Source organism: Grus americana, chromosome 17, assembly GCF_028858705.1.
Source record: "Grus americana isolate bGruAme1 chromosome 17, bGruAme1.mat, whole genome shotgun sequence".
Taxonomy (NCBI): domain Eukaryota; kingdom Metazoa; phylum Chordata; class Aves; order Gruiformes; family Gruidae; genus Grus; species Grus americana.
In genome coordinates this window covers 9,921,954-9,945,001 of record NC_072868.1, presented here as the reverse complement: position 1 = coordinate 9,945,001, position 23,048 = coordinate 9,921,954, and the positions used below count along the sequence as shown (strand labels likewise).

Here is a 23,048-nt window from a genome sequence, read left to right as displayed (position 1 = left end):
GCGCCTGCCCATAATTACATTTGGAATTTGGTCTTGTCAGCACATAACAATTTTACAGTTGTATGTTGACATGTGGACCCACATAACAATTTTACAGTTGGAACTTCTTATATGAGAACAAATTGAAGTTTTTGAAAGAAGGGAGTAGGTATCCTTCACGTTGTATGGCAGCTCAGCACTTAATTAGTTGGACCATTAAACCACTGTTGTAAACACGGTATATAAATCTTGATAGTAAGTTTGAAATAAGTGGTATAAGCTAGATAAAATGGCAGAAATTAATGTAAAGCTGTGGCAGTAAAGGCGAGTATGGAGTTACAAAGTTAGTAACTGCTGAGGTATGGTGTTGTGGAGAGTACTTCATTGGTCTGTTCTGGTGCTGGCAGCATCCATCCTTAATGCCTGGAGTGTTGTGAACTTGAAGTCACGTCACTTGAGAGATGAAATGTGTTGATATGCCTGATCCTAGTGAAGTCAAAGGGCAGGCAGTTTCTGATGATGCTGAATGGACAACAGACTGAACTGTGTGGTAGGAGTGTCTTACTGAATGCTGTGAGAAATGTATGTATGCGCTCGTCCATATTGATGTATTACTTTTCATGTATTTGTACTTTGCAGGTGGGATAAAATTCAAGCTGAAAATATTAGCACCACTGATTACTGTTGACATCTACATTTAAGATCGTTTTTTTCTGGTTTGGGGTGTAAGAGGAGGATAGTTTGGAACATAACTTAAGACACAGGTCTCTGCCGTGCTGCTGGCACTAACTAGCTTTTTTGGGGGACATACTGCCAAATTTAATGAAAGGTGATCAAAAGTCCTGTGAGTTCTTAGCAGCCTGATGGATGCTTTGTTATTTTGGTCATAAGCATCCTTTCTAAAGATGAGTGTTTAGGTGATTATTAGAATTTGTCTACCCAGTATTTTAGGATGGTCGTGGGGTAAACTTAGAGATGTAAAGCCAAGGAAATAAACCATTTTATTGTAAAGTCAAAACTATTGTGCTTATTAGTAGTTAAGCTTCAGATAACATTAATCTCATAGTTCTGATCTATTGCCAGTTTAGTTTGGGTGGGGACTTAAAATTTTGTGATCTGTGGTCTTGGATTTGCCTATTGCTCTTCTGACTTGAAAACAGTATTTATAGCCCCTCAACGGTGATATAGCAAGGGAAATAGCTGGTTTCAATTGGCTTTTGCTGTTTGAGGATTTCATCTATTCAGTGTGCTACACATAATGCTTGTTCCCTTGAGGAAATTGTGTTACAGAGTCCTCTTCAATAGTTTGTCTCCATCAGCATGGTTTCAAGTGCAGTACCTCTTTCAAAACCGAACTTTACTGAACCCAAACAGTAAAAACTGACAGCTGTTTTACCCAAGTAACTTAAGACATGTTTTCTTACAAGCCTGTAGTAATTTAAAGAAATGTTTCTCTGGGATGTTATGAGCCACTGGAGGATTGAGCTTCAAATCTAGTCCCTTTTAACGTAAATTATTTGAAGTCTGGTAAAAATAAGCTGCATTGTGTGATGAATGTGCGGTCTTCCTAGGCAGTAGTTGTATTTTGTGGCATTCTTTCAAGATGAACCTGTTACTTAATTTGGTACAACGTGGGGTTTGTCTCAGTCTTTGAAAAACATGTCTGTAAGCTTGTATTGAATTTTGTAATACTGTCATTTCCTTCTCCGTACAGGACTTGTGGAAGAGGAAACACAAAGATTTCCAAATGAATAACCGAAAGGAAGATATGGAGATTGCTTCCCACTACCGTCATCTGCTGCGTGAGCTTAATGAGCAGAGACAACACGGCATCCTCTGTGATGTTTGCATTATAGTGGAGGGGAAGATATTTAAGGCTCACAAAAACGTTCTGCTTGGGAGTAGTCGCTACTTCAAAACGCTGTACTGCCAGGTACAGAAAACGTCTGACCAGGCCACAGTCACCCATTTAGACATTGTAACTGCACAAGGCTTTAAAGCAATCATTGACTTCATGTATTCTGCACACCTAGCACTGACCAGCAGAAACGTCATTGAGGTGATGTCAGCTGCTAGCTATCTGCAAATGACAGATATTGTACAAGCCTGTCACAACTTCATAAAAGCAGCTCTCGACATAAGCATAAAGTCTGATGCCTCAGATGACCTTGTCGATTATGAACTCGGGGCCCCTTCCAGCAGTAGTACGGATGCTTTGATTTCAGCAGTCGTGGCTGGCAGGAGTATATCTCCCTGGTTAGCTCGGCGAACGAGTCCAGCAAACTCTTCTGGAGATTCAGCTATTGCCAGTTGCCATGAAGGAGGGAGTAGTTATGGAAAAGAGGATCAAGAACCAAAAACAGACAGCCATGAAGACATTTCATCCCAGTCTCTTTGGTCTAGTGACATGGGCTATGGGTCTTTACGTATCAAAGAGGAACAGGTTTCACCATCACACTATGGAGGGAGCGAACTACATTCTGCCAAGGATAGTGCAATACAGAACGCCTTCTCAGAACAAGGAGTAGGGGATGGCTGGCAACCCACTGGGCGCAGGAAGAACCGGAAAAATAAAGAAACTGTGCGGCATATTACGCAGCAAGTGGAGGATGACAGCAGGGCAAGTTCTCCAATGCCATCTTTTTTACCTGCCTCAGGATGGCCGTACAGCAGTCGAGACCCAAGTAAGTCATGCTTCCAATTTCTGTGGCTGAAATTAAAAATGTTAATTAGATCTGTTTATGGTATGATCTTATCAGTCTCTGAACTATATTAGCTTGCCCAAAACTGAAAAACATAGAAACCTGTGTTTCCAGCAATTCAAAAGAACCAAGCACAGGTCCTCAGTGTCGCAGCAATACAGACTGGTTCTCCTGTGAAAGAAGTTGGTAGTTTTGTTTTGGCCTTGAACATACAATGGCCTAAATCACCCCCAAAACACCATTGTAATTGTTGTAATTAATGAGAGAAAAGGTTGGAATTTATTCTGCCAGGTGTCAAAGTTGAAGAATTTTCCTTGCACAGTATATTGATGATGTAATTACAACACACACAGGTGTAATTTAGTCTCAATGATACTATCTTCAGTACTTCCTTATATTCAGGTGTCACGTTCTCATGTGCAAGAAAACCACCAGAGCATGTTGCTGGTAATGGCATTATTCGTAAGAATAATGTGGGGTTTTGAGGTACTACTAAGGCTTAAAATGCATTTTGATGCGTGACTACTTGTAGTCTGAGATGAGTGGCTGCTTTTAAAGTGTAGAGCCAGGGAGAAAAATGTTTTCTTGACTTCTTTTGAATCTTCAGTAGTTATTTTTCTGTCTCAAGATAACTGTCCTATTTGATTCATTAATCACTGGCAGTTAATAGATCCAGGAATGCTGCCGTTCTAGGAGTTTTGAGTGTTTTTTTTCCTAAGGACTTTAAGGGAGTGTGGCATTAAACTCCCTTAAGCTGACTTGAAGAACTTAGTGTGAGTTAGCCTGTGCTTCATTGCATACCAGAATCCAAGTTGGCCAGGATAAGGGTGTGTGAGATTCTATACCCTTACGTTGCCAAATTCAGATGAAAAAAAGCAATATAAATAGTACTGAAAGTCTGAAGAGTCTTTATGGGCTGAAAGAGGATGTTTAAGTTGCTTACATACTGAAGTTTAAATGTGGTTTTCATTGAATGGGTAACTCTCTACAAATGTCTTTAGATTTATTATGTTTTACAGTTATCTGCTGCAGCAAGCCTGCATGTAATTATTCTAATTGGCTGATGATAAAATCTAAACAGTGTCAGTTAGAAGAAAAATGCGAGATAACTTAAGATAACAGTGATTTATGACGGATTCTGTTTTTATAATGCATGTATTTTAGGATTGTTTTGAATGAAGATTCAGCATGGATTGCCTAGAATGCTATTCACACGCAAATATTTTTCACTTTCACAGCATGTCATAAAAACAACTCAATCACTTGTACTGACTGTGAGGTGTGTGGGGTTTGGACGGGTAAATGAAGCAAGTAACATGTGTTGGAATGACTGCAGAAACAGAACTGTAACTCTGACCATCTCAACAAACTGGCTATAGATTGAATGTCTTTAAATTACTGAAAACAGCACAAAATATAAGAGATTGTATTACTGGCAGCTGAATGGTGTTTAGATTATTTAACTCCTACTTGTTAAGGGATTATATAGAAGTGGCCTTTTTCTTTACAGCTGTTTGCAGATGAGAGGAAGATGGCTTCGGGTGTTGACTCAGTGCAGTGCTGAGGCAGCGCATCAGCAGGCACAATCAAATTATTTGTTCCAAATCTTGTCTTAAATGCAATTTCCAATAAAAGAGGTGTTTCTAATGATGGGAAAGGGGAAGCTGAATGGCAGCAACTGGGGGGAATAGTTTCAATATTCCAGTAGTGCTAGTAAAGCAAAAGGAAAAACTGAATAGCAACACTCCTCTGTCTAAAACGAGAGGAATGCCTGGACTGAACAGGCACAGGGGCTACATATGTTGGCAGTGACCAGCCAGTCTGGCTGCTGCTCCGAGAGCAATGTGTGCAAAGTAAAAGTATCCATGCTGAGCAAGGAGGATGTCTGGAGATTGCACTGCTCATGGTTTCCCAATATTGGCCATCTGGAGAGGCGAGCAGAGATGAAATTCTCCTGTCTGTGCTGCTGGAAAGGGACATTTCTCTGCACTGTGGGGCCTGAAATTGTGGGATGGGTGCGTATGGACTTTAACAGCAGGGAGTGTCTCTGCATGCTTCCTCTAAGCAGGAGGAGCCTTGAATGTATTTTAGGTCAAATTTTCTTATCTTCTGGCAGGTTTTTTGGTATGATTTCAAAGGATTTGAGACCGGTGCGTGGTTGGTTTCATTTAACGCTTGGGCACCTGGTCAGCAGCAAGCCTCTCGCATGCTTGTGTGTAGATGCGTGGTTTGGGTGAAATCAGAGTTGGTCACTGATTGGTGAGGTTGCCTCTCTTTCAGTGTGAAGTGAAAGTATCCCTGCTCCCCCAAACCATTGCTGTCTTGGTCCCTACAAGCAGTAGGGTCTTTTGGTCACACATTAATATTTCCCATCTCCAGCAGGTGGAAGCAACCCTCTTGCGAACTGCTCCATCTCCCAAGTTGCCAAACTACAGGGTTCTGCTTAGGTTGGATGTTCTTCACTTTACTGGTAGAATTAGGAAGTAGTCTGGAGGTGTTGCAAACTTAGCTCCTGTGCATGAAAAAAAATTTATTCTCTTGTGTGAAAATGGATAATGGCAGGTGTCTGCACTCTGTAATGACTATTTGGGATATGTTTAAATTTCAGCTTGAAGTTGTCTTTGATTTAGTAGTGTCAGGCTTCGTTCTTTAACACAGACTTCATAGTCTAGGGCTCTTTCTTTACCTCGTTTATTTAGAAGTGTCCCTATCTGTATTGTTCATAGCTAAGATGAAAAGGTACTCCTTTGCTGAGGAAATGGGTGTTGAATGTTCTTTCATAAGTAGCTAAGAGGAAAAAAGTTACCTAGAACTCTTTGTTCTTTGAGGCTCATTTACTTTTCTGATCTATTCAGTTATTTTAAGATGCTGCTTGTTAAGTCTAAAAGCCCTCATTGCGAGATGATTTGGGTACCATTTGCAAATGCCTCTATACTTCTGGCAATGCAAAAGCTGATGTAGGAAAGTCCATCTAAAAAGTTCAGTGTTAGTATCTTTCTCCTGAAATTGTGCAAGAGATTCCGTTGGTTTTGCTTGCAAGCAGCGTTGCATTTCAGCAACATGCAAGCAACGTTTTGGAAGGTGGATCTTACAAGTAACCATTGCATCACTCTTTTAATTCCTTGATTATTTGGGGCAGTATACATCACAGATTAAAAATACTCTCCTACTCCTGTATTATACCGGATTGCTTACTTTATGTTACATTACAAAGAAGCACATTGCAGTCACTGAAACTATACTTTTAAAACAACTAAAGGCTCGTTCACACTTGGTAGTGGTGCTTCTTTCTGTGGGAAACACATTCTTACCAATATAGGCAGGGTGTGCTACAGTGTCCTAAATACACAAATAGACTGTACTTTAATGTGAATCAATGGGGCCTCAAAAAGATACAGTTTGGGGTGGGTTTTTTTTTTTTAATTGAAAGGGTAAGAAAACTCTTTCCGAATCAGTTGATTCTTTTTCAGATGCTGGTGGGGTGTTGCTGAGAGTCTTTCAATTTGATTGTGCTATGGATTAAAATAAAAAGGAGTGTCTGGAGTATTCTTATTAATGGTAATCTAACATCATGGAAATAGCAACAGGAGCAAGGGACTCGTAATGTCTGCCATGAAGAGTATATCTTCTTCATTGAAGAAAGAATGATCAAATAGGATGTGCAAAAGAATGCAAACTAAGTTGAGATGCTAGACTGAGAATGTGATTAAGCTCTCAGTTTCTACAGGGTAGTGTAGTCAAGCACAAAGCTTGAAGACGACCATTTTTTCATGGTAGTTTCAATTTATTAATTTGGATTCTCTGTTTAGCATAAAACACGTTAGGTTTTTTCTTTCTCATCCTGTTTGGGTTGTTCAGGATGTCAGTCTGTCATTCCTTGAAACTTTCTTATACATTTTCCTCCCCAAGCTGCATTAACTTGGAACAGCAGTTCTCCAAAGTAAACTGAAGGATGAGCTTTTATAAATAACAACTTTCTTCATGACTGAGCCAAGAAGAATTTCCTCCACAGACTTGCCCAAAATACCAGGTCTGCCTTTTATTTTAAGCTTTTTTTTCTTGAATTTTGTAGATCTTCTAAAGAAACATATTGCTACTTGTTAGTATTAATATCAGATGCTTACAAAATTCAGAAGTAGTCTTGTGCCTTGAGCATCTTCATTTTCCTTAGGTTTCTGTTCCTTTAACATTGCTGTAAAGTTTTTACAGGATTGCATGTCCTGAGTGCATGGACTACGGGATCGGGTGGTATTTAAAGAGTTCTCGCCAAAGAGGATGGTTATCTTCACTAGAAGAGCTGTTAAGCTAGCAAAGTGTTGCTGGTTTTGCCTCTTCATATAATGGAAAACTGTCACTTGGAGGATGTCTTTTGAAGAATTTTTATTGATGGTTTTATTAATGTGTTAGTTCAAGCATAGTAGTTATGATTCAGGAATTTATTTCTAAGGAAATACTCCCACACATCTTCTGAGCGTTTGCACCGTAAAGCTGCGAGTGAATTCTTGTGTGCCAATTGACTGTGAAATTAAGCTAATTATTTTCCAAACAGAACAGTCATTTTTAAAGATGCTACAGTTTGGGAACTTTTTGCTTTACTGTGGTTACATGTAGTGAAATTGTTGCATTCTGTAATAAAGGCTTCAGGACTTAAGTAAGCCCAGAGTAGTGACCTTTGTGGGAAGGATGGACAGGACTTCACTATATCCTTCTGACTTTGCAGAGTTCCAAGTTCCTCTAATATTTTCCTATCCAAATCTTTAATTTTGCACAAGTTTCCTCCCTCGCGGTGAGGAGACGTTCAAGCTCATAATTTTCCAATGACACAATCTGATTTCAGTGCCTGCTGTAGGCAGTTGTGCTACTGGCTGGCTGTGATAACTGGAGACAGCCGGTGTCGTCAGCCTTTTTCTATCCCTTTTTCTGTCTTGGTTTCTAGAGAGCAAATTATGATCACAGGAGTTGCTGGCGAGCACAGATGCTTAACAGTTGGATCATATAGTGAGCTTACATTTCAGAAGGCTTCGGAGGGAGGCAAGAAAGAGCTCTGTCTACATGAACTGTTGGCTCATTTTGTGCAGGTGAGGTCTCTGGACCTGAGTACAGGTCGGTGAATGTGTAGATTGACTTAATATAGGATGATTTTATTCTTGAAAAAAGTCTTTTCCTCAGCAAGCTTCCTGTAACTCTTTAACCTTTTCAATGCAAATCTTCAAATCTTTCCTTGATTTTTTTTAAATTATTATTATTTTTTAAAAAACAGTGAAAATTCCATTGTCTCTGTTGTGATTTTGGCACGCATATTAGTCCAAGTAGTGGAATTAGAGGTCTTGCATAATGAGAAGAGGAAAAAATTGAGCATGGTGTTTGTATTCAGGATTCAGGTGTTTAAGGAACTCTTTAAGATTTTTTTGTTTCTGCAAAACCTCAATACTTCCAGCTTCATGTAATGCTTTATAAATAATCAATTTACCTGTCCTGAAGAGCTTGTGTTTAAAAGAGAGAGTGAGAGGAAAAAAAAAGATCCGCAGGCTAGCACTGAAGATTAATATTAATGAAGAATTAGAGAAAATGCAGTGCAAATGAGTTCAGAAAGAATGGGGCTTTGCAATCGGTGACGGGCTCTATTTGGTGTGAAGGGTTATACCAACATGGAATAGAGAGAGGGAAAGAGAACGAGCAGTAGCGTGGTATAGGAGAGAAGAGTATAAGAGCAGGAAGAGGGATAATGGCAAAAGAGAACTGAGAACGAGTTCTGAGAACAAAGAGCCTGAGTTTGGTGTAGTAAAGGCAATATCTGAGACCAGCTGAAGAGATGGGGGAGCAAGGTTAAACCAGAACGTGTCTGTACCAGGAATACCTGTTGAGCGTTAAAGCACAATGAATTAATTGATTTTTTTAGGATTTTCTGCCCACCTATTCCCACTAGAGATGGATAAACCTTACTGAGACTCTCTCCTGTACAGTCATTCTTCACTCTTCTTTTTAACTTTTGCAGCCCAATATTAAAAACCTCTTGCTCCAGCTTGAATTGCAGCTGCACAGTCAGTACTGGTGCTCCCACGTGCTGTTCCGCCTTGCCTGGCTCCCATTAGTGACAGGTTGAGCCGTCTACTCCGACCTTTACAAAACTTCTTTCTCTGCTCCTCAAAAAGTGCATGAAAAGTGTATTTTTTGTGAGATGTAGTATTGCATACTTGATATTCACTATTCATCTTAAATAAAGATATATTGGTAAATTGTCTATTTTTATGGGACAAAAACAAATGTATTGAAGGAGATGCTAAGGGAAGTCTTAGTAGGTAGACTGAAAGCGTGCAGTGTTGAAATTATCTGCGTGGCGTGGCAGCTGAAAAAAATCAGTGGGACAGAATATAGTCATTTACTCTTCCTTTAAATGTATTTTGCTTTGAAGAGATGGAGTCTCCAATCCATCTGCCATAGTCTGAGTTCTGGTTGCAATGTAAAAACTTAAGGCAGATGTCTAAGTATTCGTTACAGCCGTGAATGAAAACTAGGCTGGTTAAAATTTCAGTTGTCAAATTAATATCTGATGTCCTAAAACAACAAGGGCTCAAATTTTCATAGTTTCCTGCTGTTAGTTTATTATTTAGATCATTCTTTTATGGTCAGTTTTGGAAAGATCACTTTTTAAGGAGGATAGACATTTTTGGATCAAAACGTTCAGCTTATTGGAAAGATGTTGGAGTATTTTTGGGAGTAGGTAATAAATTGCCTGCCACTTGGAAAATTAAGTTAATTACTGCATTTTTCCATCTACTTTCCATGAAGTTGTAGTTAGGTGCAAGGTATTAAATTTTTCTTTTCTATGATTGGGGGGGGGGGGTTTAATGATGTTTTTATTGGGGGGATATTTTGATGCCTTAAGCAGTGGTAGTCGGCGATGCCAGGCTTTCTTTCTCAGCCAGACCTGGAGGGGTTACAGATTTGTGCTCTAACGCCACCCCCAGAATTCTTTCTTAGCGCTGAAATCAGCTTAGCCCGTGTTCTGCATTCCTCTGGCTTACAGAGCTGCCCAGGTTTCTAGACCATCTTTGGTACTCTCTTCATGTGCATGAAGTTTACTGCATGGAGGTAGCTGCTAGTTGCAGCAAAATGCAGACCCAAGCAAACAAAAAACCCAAAACACAACACCCTGACCTCTGTGTCCATATGCTGAATTTTGCAGAAACATCACAGTGCTCAGTGAATAATTCAGGTTCTCCATATCGCCACAGTTACAGGCTAATGAAATTATTAGGGTGCAATCTTTGCAGGAATAACTTTTTTGAGTTTCTGTTATTAAAGGGTTAGGTCAGGTTGTTTTCAAGTCTGGAAATGAAAATCATTGCTTTAAACCCAGACACTTACTCCCTGGCTACACCCTGGCTTTAAAATGGTTCCACCCTAAACCAGCTTTAGCTCAAAGCTCAGTGTCTGTTTCCTTTCCCCACCCTGCATTCCATTTTCCCCAGGCTCCAAAGCCGCCCTCCTCCTTCTCCTCTTCCTCCTCCCTATGGTAACAGCCTTGATTCTGTTAATCTGCTTTAACTCCAGAGATCAGAGGCACTTCCCCTCTCTTGAGTGCCCTTCTCACTATTTTATTTATTCCTCGTGCCAAGGTTACACTGGGCTCATCTTTAGAGAGATCTCAACTTTTACAAACAGGTTGTTTTTTTTTTTTTACCCTTTTTTGTATCTTTACTGAAATTACAAGTGAGAAATCAAGAAGGTTTTAGAATTATAAAAAAAATCTGATCCTACTTGGCAATCATCGCTGTTCAGGACTTTCACTTTCCTATTTGAAGTGTTGCTTTTGCATTAAAACATAGTAGGAATTAATTCTTTACATGTCGTGTTTAGGAATCAAACCCAAAAACTGACTTTGCTGTATTGGTCTCAGTTGTTTGTTTGTTTATTTAGTTGGGTTTTTTTAATGTTTTAACATGTCTTACAGGCGGTTGTTTCAAAAGGTAAATGTTTGTTCTCAATGATTTTCAAAGGTTATAACTGAGTATCCTGTCATATCATGAATACTAGTGTTCATATTTAATGTGATACTTGGATGTTATATTTCTGTCCCTTCATGTTTGTGTCTATTCATGTGCAGATGTGCAGCAAGAGGCTGTCTCTGTACTGAGGACCAGCAGAGAATAGTATCAATCCTTTTTCTGTGTGAGCTTGGAGACTTAGAAAAAGAGGTAAAGCTTACAGTCAACCTTAGTATTTTTAAAGTGATAGTCTGTTTGCAGTTACTGTGCATATTTAGTGAAAAAAAAACAGTGTGACTGTCATTCCTGCCCCTGCAAGGACCACTTTATTATTCCAATTTACAATAGTTTTAACTGTTTCTCTGGATTTGGGATTTTAACGCCCTGGATTTGGGTCTTTTGTTGTATCTTGTTTGGGGGAACATCGGTTGGTTGACTGGGTTTACTCTGTAGCCCTACGAACAGTTGAGGTCACTAACAGGCGGTAGGAGAATGGCAACAAGCAACTGGGTTTGGGGCCAGGAACTTCTTTTGCTGACACAGACCACAGAAGAATATCGGCAGAATTTGATTCAGTGTTAGAAAAACAAATATTACAGGAAAGAGATAAAATTGATTAAATTTTTTTCCAGATACCTGGCGGAATGGAGGGAATTTTCCAATTGATATTTGTACACGTATTAGTGTTTTGAGGAAAACAAAGATGCAGATATGCTTGTGCTTTTAGAATACCACTGCAGAAGTATTAAGATAAAATGAGGTTGTGTTTGTGTAGAACAAACCTGTCTTATTTTAGAAATACCATCCTAGCAGTATTGAGGAGAAGGTTTCTGTTAGTGTTGGTAATACATATATGGTGAACATCCTGTGGCTGTAGGCTTGAAAATTATATTCAAGCCTGTATGATGAATGCTGACTTTCAGTGGGCATGGACTCCCCCCGAACCCTCCAGAAACAATAACGGCTTTGGAAATGTGCAGTTTTGTGCGGGGTGGTCTTTCCCAATGACTCAACTCGTGACAGTGCAAGACAGTGTCCCAGGTCACCCTGCTTTAAATCACAGTTGAAAAGCTGTAGTAGGACTCAAACTTGGAAGAAAAGGGGTAGGAAGGCACAGCCTGAAGGAGACTACGATTTTGGTTCTATAAGAATTCGTTTAAGATATCTTACAGTCTTTAACTTAAAGGCAGTTTTTAATGATCATATATGTTGTGGTTAAATATGTATGTTTACCTGATAGTTTCCTGAGTTATGAAATTGGAGTTTATTTTGGATGCCACGCACATTTATCATATCCATGTGTATACTATTATGTTTATAAAATAGTGTTAATCAAAACCAATATAGTTCATGGCATCACTTCTCTGTGTAAATATTACAGTATGTGAGAATGCTGGGGTTTGCTTGACAAATAGTAAGTTGTGAAACACTTTTCAAGGATTTCCTTTAGAAAGGAGGGGGTATCTGAAATACAAACTTCAGGGATATTTTTAGCAGCTCGTAAAAGATTGTCATTTTTCTACCAGCCCAGGCGCTCCTTTTTTTTTTCTTTATTCCCAAGAAAAAACACTAGGAAATGAAAACTTTTTTTCCTGTGAGTTTAAAAATGAATTACAGATTTTGCACATAAGGAGATCAAGCCAAATCTTCCTAAACTTATACAAGAAACATCATCCCTGAAATTTTAGATGAAAACTACTGCCATGCAGATCTGTATAGATACTTGACACGTATAGGCAGAAGAACCTCAGAAAGTTAAGTCTTTGACTTCACCAAGTTTTTTCCAGAAGAGTTCGGCTCAGGTCACAATTTGATGGTGTCCTTGAAAGAAAAACTTTAAGTGGCTCCCACTTTCCCTTGGTACTTAATTGCACCCCCACGCTCTGCTGCAGTTGTTCCGGTGAAAATGTCTGTGCAACCATGTAGTGAACCGGATTGGGGAACTGATCTGGGTTTAAAAATAACTTTTTTTAATAAAGTGGTTTTATTTTTAACATATTAGTTCCTGTCTCAAGTTCACCTCATAACTATACATGTAGTCTTGGTACAACTGAAGGAGTAGCAGGGGAGGATGCAGGAATGAGCATTTGGGGTGGGAGAAGTTGCTAATGTTGGGACCTCTTCCCTCGCAGCCCTCTGCCCTTTCTTCTTGTCATGTTATAAACAAAAAAAATTACATTTTCCACCACGCTAAAAGTTATCCAGCTGTGTGCAGGAGATCCTAAACAACTGCCCCAGGAAGCACAATGCCTGTATCCCTCACAGGCAGCTTCCAGGACCAAGGCTGTTTACTTTGGTCATTAACAACTTGGACATGGGATGGAGTTAACCCTCAGCAAGTTATTAGATGACACCAGACTAGGAGGAATGATTTGCTGGAAGACAGAGGTGCCAGAAACAGCATGAATTCAACAAAGACAAATGTGAAGTCCTGTGTGTGGGACAGAATAACCCCAAGCACTGGTATGGGTTGGCAGCCGAGGAGTGAGAAAGCAGCTTTGCAGAAAATGTGTTCTGGTGAGTAACGAGCTGAAGAGGGGTCTGCATGCCCTTGCAGCAGCGAAGGCTGGCTGCGTGCTCGATTGCCTTATGAAGAGTGTACCCAGTGTGTCAAGGGAAGTGAGACCGCGTTTGGATTACAAGATGGAGTTTGAGGATCTCCAGGACAAGAAAGACTTTGGCAAGCTTGAGCAAGCCCAAACAAGGCCATCAAGATGTTGTGTACGAGGAGAGACTGACACAGCTTAGTTTAATCTTGGAAGAAGAGGAGGAGGGTGGATGGATTGTCCAGAGCCAGACCCTTCTCAGATGTGTATGGAGAAAGGATGAGAGGTAACGGAAACGAGTTACAGCAAGGGAAATTCTTATGGGGTAAAAGGAGGAAATTCTTCACAGAGTGGTCAAATGATGGAGGAGGGGCCCGGACAAGTTGCTTTATCTCTCTCCCTGCAGATATTCAGAATTTGGCTGTACAAACGCCTGAGCAATGGGATCTAACTCTAAAAGTAGCCCTGAAGTCACTTTCAACCTGATTTATTCTATGATTCTTAAAAATGGATCCAGGTAATACAGCAGCAACGCTGCCACAAGTTGGGGTAACTACTCGCTGGCTGGCTGTCAGTGACACCACTTAAGACATAACTTCAGCTGCTGTTGTTTTCAAACTGTATGTTCGTTGATGCTTGCCTTTCTGTTTCTGACAGCAGGACTCGTGTACCTGAAACTTTGTCTTCCCTCCCCTTCGCCTTTCCACCCTAACTTATGTGAAGAGAGAATATTCTCTCTCCCTATAAACTTTGCTGCAGGTTTTTGTGTGCTTTGTTCTTACATGTGTTAAAGATGAGCAGTATGACCTGCCAGCCCTGCTTCATGTTTGCCTATAGGAGGGAAAGTATTTGGTGGACTTAGCTGGGGATTCTGCTGTTTATGACAGTCAAGTGTGCTTTATAAATAAAAGTAGGATATAAGATTATCCAGTGTTTCTTTAATTAGCTCCAGATAGTTGTGGGATCTTGCTGTCACCCCTAGCTTTGGCAAGTGTCCACAAAATGCAGGCAGCCAGAGACTTTGGCTGGGTTTAGTTGACAATGTTACTGATGTCGGGTTGAAAAGATGCTGGTGAAACCAGCAGGATGACGGCGTTCGTTGGGCTGACGCACCAACAGTCTCAAGTTCTGCCAAAACAGATACTGGAGCCATGCAATGGGGTGAACTATGCAGAAGGGGTAAGGATACTTTTTGTGATGAGAGGTGGCTTGACTTGCTGTTGTCTCTGGAGGTTGTGGGGGCTTGTAAAAGATCCAATGAGTTTATTCTAGGTGGTAACCTCCTGTTCAAAAAGGTGTGCTTCGAGGAATGACTCGTGCTGTGTGAAAAAGTGCTAAATTTGGGGGGACTTGAGGAGAGGTTGGAGGGGCTCCTGAAGGCTTCCTGAAATTTGCCTGGGTGATAGAGAAAACTTAACAGAAACTGGCTTAAAGATTTGGATGTAAATGATAAGCCAAATACTGTTGCACTCCATTCAAGGACTGCCCTGTTTGCTGGCTGACTTCCCCACCTCGCTGGTGGTTGGGTCACCTTTATTAGGTAGGCAGTCGCTTGACGATGGTGTCACGCGACCTCATCATCCTGGAAACTCCGAAGACCGAGGGAGAAGCACTACTGCTTTGTGTTTCTGCCAAACAGAAAGGGACTTTGAAGAGAAGATGACAGACTTCTTGGATCTCCTCTTACCTTGAGACTGTAATGAAAAGAGCAATATTGAGGAATAGAAACGTGGCAAAATGTTGTCTTTAGTCCTTGGGGAAGAGTTTGTTTCTGCTTTGAATTTTCCAGCAGCAGATCTAATCTCGTATGGCTTTTATTCACACCTTTCTCTCTCCTCATGGGTTTAGTCCTCCAGCTACAGATTTCTAGATGATGTTCAACTATATGCGTGAGAGAGGAGGAATAAAAGTTGAAAGAGGAAAAAATTATTTAAAAAAAAAAACATGAAAGAGAATAATAGCATTCGGAGTCTGGGAAACAACAGAAAGTACCACTGGGGGTTTATTGAGAAGGTAAAACCACAATACAAACAAGAAATAAGCAGTGTGAGAGAAGCAGACGCTGAGGTGGTAGTTTGGTAACAGCTGAGTTTAAGCTGTAATGAGGAAAAATGACTGAAGCAGGGAGGAGAAATACAAGAAAAAAATTGTGTATGAAAGTAATTAAGGTACTCGAATGAATTCTTTAAAACGGAGAAGCTTTTTCTTGGTTTTTCTGAGATGGCATGTGTATTTTTCAGTTGTTGGACTAGGTTTAATGCTTTTTACTGTCAATTTTCTCCTAGATCTTGGGAAAAAATCAATCACATTAACATTTCCTTTGAACAGTAAGTTGCATCACCTTTATTTCTGCCATAGCCCTTTCCAAGGGGCTTGCAGATGTCTGTAGTACTTGATATTTTTTTCTGACTAGTACAACTTGGTTTTCTCATAGCTGGATTTATGACAGGAACTCAGTTTATATGACTTTCAAGTAAATTTTTTTTTTTTATGGTAGTAGTGGCATGCCTGCTGATAAATGAGATTTCTGATCTGGATTTGGACTCTGCATAGTGTAGCAAAGCAAGGGAGTTTCCTGCAGCCGTCCTTCCCTTGCAGAGCAAGCATACAGTTCAGTTTTGTTCTGCCCGAGTGTAAAGGTCTGCACAGTAGCCACCCTGTGTGCGCTGGGGATGTTGTACTGGCATGAGCTTTATTTACTCCTGTTTGTAGATCTGTTACAGCCTGCCTGGTCAGCGTGGCTGGGAATGAAGTGTGTTTTCTCGTGCCATGCTCAGCCGGGTTGTGTGATCTCTGCGAGAAGGTGCTCATCATCAGGCTTTCTATATTCCTTTTACATTAGGCTTTCATGTGTAAATAAGAACTTTACCAGTTAAATGTTGCTTTCAGAGTTTGAGACGCATGGAAATACTGTTGCCCAAATTGTTAAAAAAAAAAAAAAATAGGCCCTGTGTTTTATTTGAAAATAAAAAAAAATAATAAAAATATTCGTCCAAGCCAACAAACTAATAAAGCTTTTCTAAAGCTTCTGTGTTTTGGAAAGTAGGCTGGTGTAATAGAATAACTGCAAAATAATTATTTGCTGAAGAGACTAATGAGCTCAGGTTTTTAGAGCAGCAGTAATCCCATGTTTAGCTTGCTGCTCCGATTGGGATTTCCTGCGCACGGTGCCTGGAATCTGCAGTCGCAGGGACTGTCTCAGCGGTGTGAAAAATGAGATATGGAGGAGTTGGATGGAGCTCTCAGGCCACCACGTGACCTGCTGCCTTGAATAATTGCAAAATAGAAGCTCATTTACTAAAGCTTGGTTTACGTATGGGTGAAGCACTGTAGTAAACAGTTTAGATTACTGGGCAGTGACGGATACTTTTGATTCATATAATTCTTTGGGTAAATCTTGTTAAAAGAAGCTCTATACTAGAGAAGAGAGAGAAGTGGTTTTGGAGGCACCGTGAAGAGGAACTTCATGTATTTTTGGGTTTTGGTGTATTGAGAGTATTTTAGTACTTATGTGACTAAGTGGATATTTATTTTGCCTTAATGTGTATTTGATTAGGTTACATCAGCTATAAATACTGGAAGCTCCAAAGCCTCTATTTCGCTGTCTGTCTCCAATCTTGGCTTTTGAGGAACATTTAATGTCTTGTTGTGGTTACAATTAATCTGTGTGTGTTTTAGCAATTAGTGTTTATGTGCAGTAGGCAGCAACAGATTCTGGCAGCTGTCAATCAGTATCTGTAATTGGCTATGAAAAAGGACAGGAGAAAAGACAAGGTGATTTACTGCCTGCCCGGTTATTTGGCAACACTGTTTTGTTGACAAACACCCTCTCTGGCCCAAGTTATTTGCTGTGGTTTGCTGTGTAGGCAGTGAGGAGCAGAGGAATAGCAGCATTATCATGGCTTTGATTTGATAAAGCTGTCTGTTACATTGCCAGTTTAAATTTACTTACTTTGACACCTTTTAAAAAACAGCAGCTGTTACAAACTCTTGTAATTTCCCTTTATGCAGAAATGTTTAAAGCAAACTTCATTATCATCTAGAAAAATGTATAGACCCGTTAACTGCTTGCTCAGTAACAGAGAGATAACAAAATATGTTAAAATTCAAAGCAATTGAATGCTGCTTGGCTAAGGTTTAATAAACTGATCATATGAGATTATACAAGCAAAAGATAGAGGCAGGGGGAAATGGTTTGATTTAAAGAGAGCATCTGTGCTCTTTCACGTAGTTGCTGTGTTTGTAGCCCCCAGCCTTGGGGATTCCTTACATCTCTGGGGTGTAGGAGTGCTCTGCTGATGATTGTTTTTTTCCTTATTGTTTGCTTTGAGGCTTTTTGGTTTTTTAAAAGAAGTGGAAAAAGTTAACAGCAAGAAGTACTGGCAGTACGGTACAGCTTAATAAAGTGCATCTGAACCATTCATTGCCTGATCCTGGCTCCGCGGGCTGGACACCTTGAGTAAGTCACTGTGTCTTTCTCCAGCGGGTACCACCTGTAAAATGGAGATAAAAATAATGATCTTCCTTTAGCAGTTTTCCGGGTTACAGAAGGTAGGCACTGTACCAATGTCCTCATTAGCATTTTTTAATAAGGCTGTGTATGTCTTGCCCTGGTTTGAAGCTGTTGAATGCTACAACCAAGTGTGAGTGTGCCACACTCCTCTTCCCTCCTTGGGAGCTTTGCTGCTCTGAAACCTTCTGTACGGGAGTAAGTTTGTTCCTGTGAGGTAGATGGACACCACCAGAGTTCCTTGCTCTGAGAAGCACAAGATGAATTTGTAAAAGTGTTCATTTTGTACGTGTAACACCACCATTGGTATTACTGCAATAGCTGGCTCTTGCATTAAGTAGTTTCCAACCTATTTTGAACTAGGAGGCAATAAAATGTTCAGGATCTGAAAGACAGCTTCTTTTTCCATCTGATCACTCACTATCAGTGTCTTCTCTTTGGACTTTTTCCTTCTACATCTTAATAGTAGAAATGCCACAAAGGCATCAGTTTGTTGAGAAGCTTTAGCCCTGTTTGCCAGGTACTCAACTGGGGTTTGAGCACATCAGCGGTGTTCTGCAGCTGCAGATTCTGGATTAGGTAATTGCAATTAGTTTTAAGCACTTTATAAATGGAGTAACACCACATTTGTAGATAATTTTTTGTTTTGTGTGAAGAGTAGAGTGCAGTATGAGAGTGACTTTCCTTTACATAAAAATACACAAATTATTTAAGACTATAAGAGAGACAAAGTTCAGAGAGACTCTTTAACTAGACGTCCCAAAACCACAAAAGTAAACGGTGTTTTGGCAGCGAGGAATTGACCTTATCATAACTTTTTAATTTTTGTTTGGGTCCACTGATGTTTTTGTTAATAGTCTGTTATGTTTCTATACAGTTTCTTAGTAGCTACCTGTTGCAAGATGGCTAATCTGTGGGGGTTTGTTTGTTTGTTTTCAACTGTATCACTTTTATATAAAACCTGCCCTGTGATATATGCTGGGAACCACTGATTACTGTGTATTTTTCAAATAAACGACCCCAAGGAATTTATACTAATTAGCAGTCCACTATTACAGGCTGTTTATTACTCGATTTTTCAAAACCTTCATCATGAGGAAGAAATAAGGAAAACTTGGATTACTGGAAAAAGACAGAACTTCAGTGATTGAAAGTAATTTCAGTACTAGCAGACTATCCTGAAATCTTAATTTAAAGTAAATAAAATAAAGTTTTATCCAGTTACTGGTTGTGGGGGAGGTCGTACACACCTCTCTGCCCTGCCTTCTTAGTGCATGGTACTGAAGTTCAGACTTGTTGATGGGGCAGCAGTGAGGGGCACAGGCTGGAAGAACAGAAATCCCCCAGCTGTGGGGTGGGCGTGCTTTCCATCGAGCCTCTGAACGGCCAAGTTCATCTTCAGACTTTTGGAAAAGGGGATCGAGACACGTGAAAGGTTGACAATAAGGCCAAAATAGGTCATGATAAATTCGTGATTCTCAGTTATTTGGACCCGTGTTCAGACGGGCATGCGTGGCTGGTGTGCCACATCTCAGGAATTTGTTTGCATCTCTGACGGCATCTTTTGTCACGCAGGTGCTGATGTGACAGTAACAGAGCCCAGCAGCTCTGACAGCAGAGTAGAGCGATCAGACCCCTACGCAAACGTCGACGAAGCCCTCATCAGTGGGGAAGCCAGCTACATCTCTCAGCCCCTGACTCCGGAGAAGGAGGATGCTCTCCAGGCTGCCACCGTTGCCAACCTGCGCGCGGCTCTCATGAGTAAGAACAGTTTGCTGTCTCTGAAAGCCGACATGCTGGGAGAGGATAGTTCTCTGCTGTTTGAGTACCTACCCAAAGGCACGCATTCTCTCTCTCGTAAGTTTGTGTTTTTATATTTTTTTGTTTACTGACACTTTAAGTGAAATCTTTAGTGAGAAGAAAGTACAGGTCACTGTCTTGTTTATTACTACTGATATGTTTATATCCAGTTTTAAGTCCTGCTTAATCGCACTTTCCCTAAAATTTGGAAACCTGTGTCTGGTATTGATCCAACTTTAAAGTTAACTGCTGAAGCCGTGGCAGAAAGTATTTAGTGTATGCGTATGTAGCACTTGTCCTCAAACTTCTCTTCCACTTGTTTGCAAAGTGGTACTTACAAACAGAATACAAAGTGTTTGAGTGCTTATGGTAAAAGAAGTAGCTGCAGAGGTTTTGAATCCAAAATTGACTAATGTTGAAAGGCTTGACTGTTGCTCCTGTGTCTGTAGAAACCGTTGTGATTTTGTAGATCGCATGATCTCTACTTCTTGCTGTTTACTTTTAGACCTCTTTCTAAGTAATGAGCAGCAACTGATTGTTTCGTTATACTCGGCATGGAAACAAATGTTTTTCTACTGGTGATCTGTTGGAGACTGCTGATGTATATGATTATGTGTGGACAGCTTATTTTTCAGCATGCTTTTATGATTGCAATGAAGAAAATACAAAATAGTTTGATTTTTCTAGTGCACAAAGAAAAATATTAATGCTGTGTTTTAATAATACTCTCAGAAGATGGGGATATCATTTGTGACATAAAATAGAGCAAGCAGTGGCTTTCTGAGTACTACATGTTAGTTTCCACCAGAAAAGGTTTATTTTAATCTATACTGTGAAAATCAACCAATTAAATAGAATGAAAAGTTCACTTAATCTATCTATTATTTTACTTTATATTTACCTTCCTCAATGGCAAAAGATAGGTAACTTTTAATGGTCACTTGAGTTGTATGATAAAAGGAAATAACTGCACAACGCAGTCAGTCTTAGTATCTCTTTTCGCTTCTCATGTTTGAACAGAAGAATTATTTTTTAAAAAATGTAAGTTTAGAGAGGAAAAAAAATTTATTTTTTTTTTTGGTACCTTATTTTGCAGCTTAAATATTTGGGGGGAATTGCCAGTGCAATGTTCTTGTTTCTTCCACAGTAGTTTGCTCACTGAATGATCTCCAGTTAAATCAGATTTAGATGGTTCAAACTAGGCTCCTGGGTTGAAAATCCTTTCGTTGCAATGAAATAGCAAAGATCCTCTGTAGCAGTTTAATCGCCGGGCTTGTGTGCAGTGAGAAGAGTGCCCTCAGCTGGCACCAGCACGGGTGGGAGCGTGGATCGACGTGTGGCTGCAGGGGTGATTTATGCACCGCGTGTCCAAATCTGTGACTTGTGACAGGTGAAATCAGTGGTTTCATCTTCTGTCATGATAAATTGGAATAATGACGGGGCTTCCCTCTATCCATCATCTTTCTCTTGGTTGGGGGATTTTAGATTTTACTTGAACGCTGAAGGACCACTTGGCGTAAAGACAAATGAGCATAAGGCAGTCATAAATTTGGGCTAGAAATTAGAGATTGCCTAACCAGCTGAGAAGTGGGGTTTGGGAACAGGCATGGGTTTAAAATAAAGCTTGATAGATTTAGAAAAGGGGGTAAATCACAGCTCATTGAGGGGTGGGATGACTGAGGAGGTCCTTCAGCCTGTATTTGAGATCCCCTGTTTTCCAATCCTGTATTACTTGAATTTCATTCAGCTAAGCTGCAATTATCTCATCTTTATGGAAGCAAAGTGAATTGCCTAAGACAAAAAGAAGATGGCTCACTTGGTCTGCAGCTCTCACACCAGTAGGTGGATGTGGCTGTGGCCTGGTAAGAGGATTTTTACAGAAGCAGGGAGTTAAGGGACATATTTTTCTTTCATCTTACTCAGATTCACAGGTATCGATTTATTTTAATCACTTGAAAAAAGATATTCTGATATAAGACTCGCTTGCTTGTTAAGTGGTCATTACTGAATACAATAGGACATCAAGTTTTAATGAGAATTTTCAGTGTATAAAACGACAGTAAAGCAAGTGTTAAGAAGATTCTGGAGATCTAAAAGCACGGTCTAGGTTGGTGGTAGCTTTGTAGGTGTTTTTCACATCTTTCTTCAAACACAATTTGAGGATGTTGAGTCATTTTAAGTCCTGGGTTATATTAAAAAAAAAAAAAAAAGGGGGGGAGAGCTTTGTGGGGGAGTAGGCAGGAGCACAGTGAATAAGATTTTTTTTTTATTATTTTTTAAAACCAAAACCGTCACAGTGTGTCGTAGTTTTCATCTATGTGATTTGAAAAGGAAATGCACCATTTTCGAGATTTTTTAAGTGATCAGTCTGTCTTGAGTTTAAAACAAGTGAAGTGTGTTTTTTAATATCAACTGCTATCACCAAATTGTCTTCGTATTCTCTTACAAAGTAATACAGTGAGTAACTGACTCCAGGAGCAGTGTTCATGTGTATTTTTCTTTTCTGGAGGAAAAGACTTAATGGAGGTGGACAGATCCAAAGAGTGTATTATGCATATTTAAAATTCTGATGAGCCATTTCTTAGGGGGATATTACTCTCCAAGTTACTGCATATGTTACAAGTTTTAATTTTCTGCATAGTTCATACTGTTGTAAAAGTTAATAGAGGATACCCCAAGCTTTTCATTTTATCCCATGTTCTTTTTTTCCTAATTCATCGTAGATTGTAGTGATCGTATGAGGTGTGAAATTATTTAACGTTCTGCTGATGGAAAATGAAGTCCAGGATGTGGAGGGGGATGTTGTTTCACTACGATGTAGTCAAACATAGGTACAGCATTTCTAAAGTTAACCAGTTTAAACTAATTTAAAATCAGAAGGGAAAATTTAACTATCTTGCCATTGGGGTAGCTCAGTCACCAGATAACCTGCAGCTGAAGGGCTCTGAGAATTTATGATGTTCATGGTGCATGATTACGATTTATGGCGTTCATATGCTTGTCAGAAACCTAAAGGACCTGTGGGTTTTGCAGAAAAAAGTGTCAGTTATTCATGGGTAACACTGAGGTCACCTTGGGTACCATTAGTTATTGAACCTGGGTAGTGCGGTGTTGGGGATGTCTGTCAGATCAGACAATATTAAGAGGTTCAGTTTTCCTCATCTTTATATGTTTTCATGGTTTGTCTGTTAAAGCGGGTTATTCTTTGCTGATTTCTAGCTTCAGCAGTGCTGTTCTACTCAGCTCCTTGGTTTAATAATGTGGGGTTTATTTCATTTACGATACTGAACTTTGGTAGCGTTGTTCCATACGGTTACACCACATCTACAAAAGTCTCAAAGGCTTTAGTTGAATGGTTTTAGTTGGTTTCGTCAAGTGTAATCAAGAGAATTAGAATTTTAATATTCATTAGAAAATGAGTGGGGTAGTTTACATCCTTGTTTTCTCATTTAAAAAGTCAGAAAACTTTCAGATTTTGGGGTGACTGACCACCTTTAAAGGGCAACTCTTCCACATTTTCAGA

General features: G+C 39.9%; 1 protein-coding gene across 9 annotated transcripts in view; it reads left to right on the top strand.

Annotated features, from left to right (window-relative positions):
• Positions 1-23,048, top strand: part of ZBTB46 (zinc finger and BTB domain containing 46) — a 60,348-nt gene that overhangs the window by 15,249 nt on the left and 22,051 nt on the right. For all 9 annotated transcript variants that reach the window (XM_054845177.1, XM_054845170.1, XM_054845174.1 and 6 more), the window contains 2 exons: positions 1,694-2,663; positions 19,301-19,582. In XM_054845177.1, coding sequence (XP_054701152.1) covers positions 1,694-2,663; positions 19,301-19,582 — 1,252 coding nt within the window. The remainder of the gene's footprint in view (positions 1-1,693; positions 2,664-19,300; positions 19,583-23,048) is intronic.